Source organism: Monoraphidium neglectum (assembly GCF_000611645.1).
Source record: "Monoraphidium neglectum strain SAG 48.87 unplaced genomic scaffold scaffold01070, whole genome shotgun sequence".
In the NCBI taxonomy this organism is placed as follows: domain Eukaryota; kingdom Viridiplantae; phylum Chlorophyta; class Chlorophyceae; order Sphaeropleales; family Selenastraceae; genus Monoraphidium; species Monoraphidium neglectum.
Window position 1 is genome coordinate 1 of NW_014012558.1, and position 5,360 is coordinate 5,360.

At 68.6% G+C, this 5,360-nt stretch overlaps 2 protein-coding genes across 2 annotated transcripts; both read right to left on the minus strand.

Moving 5' to 3' along the window:
• Positions 1-440: 440 nt before the first annotated feature.
• On the minus strand, positions 441-1,007 carry MNEG_6534 (hypothetical protein; the record flags this gene model as incomplete). Its single annotated transcript, XM_014044989.1, has 1 exon — positions 441-1,007. The coding sequence occupies one exon, from the start codon at positions 1,005-1,007 to the stop codon at positions 441-443; it is 567 nt and encodes a 188-aa protein (XP_013900443.1).
• Positions 1,008-2,088: 1,081 nt separating this feature from the next.
• On the minus strand, positions 2,089-5,121 carry MNEG_6535 (putative tubulin polyglutamylase TTLL9; the record flags this gene model as incomplete). The annotated part of the gene is made up of 6 exons (XM_014044990.1): positions 2,089-2,744; positions 3,041-3,290; positions 3,628-3,759; positions 3,981-4,049; positions 4,279-4,760; positions 5,037-5,121. 6 exons carry the CDS (start codon positions 5,119-5,121, stop codon positions 2,089-2,091), a joined length of 1,674 nt encoding a protein of 557 aa, XP_013900444.1.
• Between the last annotated feature and the right edge of the window lie 239 nt (positions 5,122-5,360).

The following is a 5,360-nucleotide window of genomic DNA, read 5'->3' on the forward strand; positions in this document are numbered from 1 at the left end:
GGCGCCGCCCGCGGCGGCGCCGGCCGCGGGGCCGGAGGGGTCGGGGGCGTCGGCGGCGTCTGCGAGCTCGAAGGGCACGCGGCGCTTGACGGTGAGGGGCTTGGCGGGCAGGGCGCCGGCGCTGGACACAGACGCCGATTCGGGCTTCATGGTTATCTCAATGTCCAAGTAATGGTCGCCCTGCGGTGATGTAGATTTCAGTCGTGTGTTGGGTTGGTTGACGGTTGAGGGGCGGCGCGGACTGAGGGGGTGTGCAGAAGCGGCGGCCATGGCCCTCCGACAGCTGCCGCTGGCGTGCTCGCTGCGCCCATGTCGTGTGGGCGCCACTCTTAACCCAGATCGCCGTGTTGCCGCACCTCGTCAGCGGGCCGCCACGCTTTGCGACTCAGCGTCGCGCTCCCCAGTCCCACAGCATAGCCTCCTTGAATCTGAGCTCCTTGCTACAGGCTCGCCACGCACCAGCCACCATGAACCACCCACGCACCCAACCACCCGCCCGCGCGCGCTCCAAACGCCCTCCCCCGGCCAACCGCCCCCCGCCGCACCTTGAGCGCCGTCGCGAGCTTGTCCAGCTTGATCGCCGCCGGCAGCGCCCCCTGGAACGGCCCCACCTCATTGGTCTTTCCGCCGTCCAGCGACCACGCCAGCGACCACACGCCCGGCTCGAGCAAGTTCCCGGGGTCGGTCGGGCTCGCGCACGCCGGCGGCGCCGCCTTCTGCGTGTCTTGCTTCCCGCCAGCAGGCGCCAGCAGCAGGCGCCCCTCCCTCTCGCCGGCCTCGCTGCCGCCGCCCGCCGCCGCCCACAGCTCGAGCCCGAGCGCGCCGCCGCCCGCCGCGCGGTCGTCGCCGCCGGCGGCCGCCTCCGCGGTGGCCAGGCGGCGCGCGCCCTTCTTGTCGGCCGTTGGCAGGCACTTGGCCACGCAGCTGCCGGCGGCGTCCAGAAAGGGGTGCACCGGGCTGACGAAGAGCGTCGGCGCGGGCGCTGCAGCGAGCGTCACCTTTGCCATCTCCCACGGCTTGGTGTTGGGTGTTTTCAAAGCCGCTTGGCCGGCGGCTGTCCATGAGTAAGGGACGTTGGTCACGCCCGGTGGCTGGAAGGTGAGGGTGAGGCGGCAGCCATCGCCCGCTGCCAGGAGGGGTCCTGGGATGTGAGTGTGGCGGTTGGGCGGGGGCGATGCGACGCTCTCGCAGTTGGCTGGGGTGGACACAGGTGGGCTGGGCTAGGCTGAGGCGCACCCTCTGCTTGTGAATGCGTGGAGGGTCTCTCTTAGCACCAACCCACTCCGATGCATCATGCCCCCAGGTGCCGCAGCCTCAGGGGAATGCCGTGCCCATCCGCTTTGCGCAACTGCAGTGTGCCGCGGAGCGGGTGACGACCCGCTGCGGTGCTCCTCCAAGGCAGACACACGGCGCAAATCACAATTCTCACTGTATCGAGGCCTCACCTGCCCACAAGGCTGCCAGCACCAGCAAGGCCGAAGCCCTGCCGGGGTGGAGCCTCATTCCGGCTTGTCCTCCAGCCTCCCCGCTTCAGTAGAGCCAATGCAATTTGAAGTGTTACTTATATACACCCTCACGCCTACGGGTCCTTTCACTACTGCGTGCGTCCCGCCAGCACGGCTAACAGCGAGATCGGGGCAACGGTGGGCATCTAGCCCCAGACGAGGAGACGGGTGTGAAAAAGGAGAATAAACTGCTACAAAAACAGGCCAGCAACGTGTTTTTGGCCCGGGCGACGCCCAGCACGACGCAGACTGCAGCAAAGGGGGCACCTGCAGCAGACCCGCCATCGCTTTCGAAACCTACGGTACTTGTACTGGTTGCTCCCCTCGCGTCCCCCTGACAGTCTCACAACCAACCGCCTGCTGATGACGCATTTGCAGCGTTACACCAAGGTTACCAAACGTTTGCGCGGGTGTCGCACCGCGTCCGAGCGAGCAGTTCCGATTGCAGTTAGTGACGGGACTGGCGCCGGCTGCCCGCGCACAACACACAGCGAGCGCGCCCGCTCCTGCGACGCGTGCATACAGTGCTGCTGTAAAGAAGTCAAGCGTCCAGCCGCCTGGGAGGGGGGGGTGGTGTCCCGGCTCACGCCGCCCACGGCCAGCCCCGCTCCTCCCAGAGCCCGCGCAGCTGCTTGTCCTCCTCCTGCCAGGGGATGCCCGCGCACTCGTACGGGAACGCGCCCATCAGCGGCTCAAACCCGCCGCGCCGCGCCATCTCGTGCTCCACGTCCCGCCGCCACTCCGCCGCCACCCGCCGCCGCGGCCGCGCCGCCGGCCGCCGGCCGCCGCCCTCCGCCCCGTCCCCGGCCGCGTCGTCGACCCGGTGCATCACCATGGCCGCCACGTCAGAGAGCATGGCCACCTTGTTCTCCTTGATGAGAGCATGCACCTCCGGGTCCCTGTGTACCGCCATGATGCTTGGGGCGCTGTTGAATTCCAGCAGCCACGGCGCCATCCGCTCGTCGATCAGGAAGTCAAGCCCCACCATCTGGAAGCCGTACCCCTCGAGCCGCGGCCGCAGCCACGCGTGCGCGGCCTGCAGCGACGGCAGCGCGGCAGCGACGCCGGCGGCCGCGCGGCGCCGCATCTCGCGCCAGAGGGCCGGCCACGCGGCGGGGCCGAAGGCCTCGTCGAAGTGGGCGGCCAGGCGCTCGAGGCCCCAGACCCAGGTGTCCTCGTTGCGGGCGTAGTTGGTGACGTGGCTGGCGGACGGCCGCACGCCCGCGGCCAGCGGGCGGTCTGGGCGTCGCAAATGAACGGCCGCATGTGCATGTGTGTGCGCGAGCGAGCGTGTGTGAGTGAGTGTGTGTGTGTGTGTGTGTCTGTGTTTGTTTGTGTGTCTGTGTGCGCGCGCGCACAAGCGCAACGAGGGGACAGGGCCAACAGCAAAGCAGCCGCACACCAGCACCAGAGAGGAGGGTTCCCCGAACTGCGTGCTGGGCCCGCTGAGCTCCAGCGTCCACCTACACGGCCCGCCGTGCTGTGGCGCCACCTGCTCCTCCCCCCTCTGGTGCCACATGCTCGCGCCCGCCCACCTGGCTCGTAGGGCTGCGAGCTGAACAGCACCAGCCCGCGCGTGTGCATGTAGGCCCGCAGCGGCCTGTGGCCCGTGACGAGCACCCACAGCCGCAGGTGGAACTTGCGGTCGTGCAGCAGCAGGGGGTTGGTCACGTACAGCTGGGCCACCTTGAGGTGCGTGTGCGGCCGCCCCGGGTGGGTCGGCGGGATCGCCGCGGCCTGCAGCGCGCTGGGCACGGGGGACGGCCGGGTGCGTGGCGCGCGGGGCTGAGGTGGCGGAGGGTTTGCACAAGGGGAGCGTATGGGGCGCGTCGCAGCAGGGCGCGGGCACGGGGACGCCACGCGTCGGGGCCGCGGCAAGCTGCGCAGGGCGCGACGGCAGACTCGCAGCCCGGTGCAGTGCCACACCTGCCGGTGGGCACCAGGCGCAGGCCCTTGCCGGCGTCTTGGCCGGTCTTGAGCATCCACAACCCTGCGGCGGTGCAGCACGCGGTGAGTTGGGGTGCCAGGCGGTTTTGGTGCAAAGCAGCGCCCTGATCGTGATGCCTCCGCAAGCGCACCCCAAGGTCCCACGAACTGAAACCTGCCGTGCGCCGGCCCCGACCTGGCCGCCAGGCCCAAGCTTGCCTGTGTCAAGCTCTGGGTGCTGCTGCAGCCACTGGCGCCACTGCGGCAGCTCCTCAGGCAGACAGAAGCTGACGGGAGCCACCTGGCCGGCGGCCTCAAGGCCCAGTGACTGCCGGTGTGCACGGAGGGGCGGAGCAACGAATATGTCAGGTGCTGGGATGGAGGAAGAGAGTTGAATACAGGGCCCTGCTAGCAGCACCGGCCTGGCAGAGGGACTGAGCGCTGCGGGCTGGAGCAGGCCGCGGCGTCAGGCAGGGCGCAGGCGAGCGGGGTGCCTCGTGTCCGCCGCGCAGCCCAAGGAAGAAGGCCTGCTGCCATGGCACCGCCCACCGTCTTCAGGGTTTGTATCATGCGCTTCTTCATGGTCAGGCTGTTGAGGCCCGCGATGGCGCTGACAACCTGAGGATGGAAGGGACGGTGCCATGTCTAAGGGTGGCTACCAAGGTCGACCCCACAGGCGGTGCCCAAAACCAAAGGGTGCAACCCTCGACTTGCATCACGATTGTTGCCCGCTGCTAGCGCTGTCGCCATGCGGAAATATTCCGCCAGGGCAGCGCTGCAGGGCTCGCCGGTGCCGCGGGCGACAGCGAGCGCCGCTCGGCGGGGGCCGCGCGGCCGGCGGGCCCACCTGGCCCGGCCGCATGGTGCGCGCCGCCTTGATGCCGTAAATTGACTTGGTCCAGAGGAATTGCCACTCAGGCACGTGCCTGTACCCCAGCTGCGCATCATCTTCCCTGACGCCCCCGGCCTGTGCTGTCGCCGCCTCCTCGGACACGCCGCCGCCACTGCCGCTGGCGGTTCCTCCCCGGCCGCCGCCGAGCCCCAGCCGCAACACAAGCGCGGCTGCCACGTCTGCCGCGCCGCGGGCGCTGTCGGCTGCCGAGGACGGCGCCGCGCTGGGCGTGGACTGCCGCTCGCCGCCGCCGCGCAGCGCTTTGGGTAGTTTGGCCGGGCCGCCAACGCGGCGGCCGCCAATGGCCTCCAAGACCTCCTCCATCAGCTCTACAGCCACCTTTCCTTGAGTCCAAAGGATCTCATCCACCCAGAAATCAAAGCCCTCAGGCTCCCCCAGCGCCGCTGCAGCCGTGATCGCGCCGGCAAGCGGCGCGCCTGCAGGCGACAGGAGAGGTGGGGCTGTCGTGGGCCTTCCCTGGTGGTGTGGCCCCTGGCTGCGCGAGCGCAGGCACGGAAGGCTGCTTCGCAGCCATGCATAGTCGAAACCTTGGCGCATCAGCATTCTATGTGAGGAACCCGCACCACCGTCATCGGAGCTATCATCGTCAGGCACGAGCCCGCCGCCGCCTCCCGCCGCTGCCTCGGGAGCTGCAGCCATGTGGCGCCTTTGGCTGCCCTGCTGCCCTGCCTGGTGATTGAGCCGCGCCTGACGATTACGGGCGCCCGACAGGTCAGTGAGTGCGCCGGTGCCGCTGTTGTTGCGCGCTCTTTGCTTGTAATTGTGGATCGAGATCATGCGGGGTTGAAGCGGGAACTCCTGATCTCGTTGCGAACACAACTAGCTCTCATACCAAGCGTTTTGCACTCGGCAGCCCCGCATGCAGCTGGAGCGGGCGTGTCACCGGGGTGGGTCACCGGCCGGACGACGTGGATTATTGTTGTTTTCAGCAGAGCGTGCCTCTAGTTCACCGCAAATACCAGGTGGGTGATGCTATAAATTCTTTGCTTAGCTATCGGAGATCAGATTGGGATCCG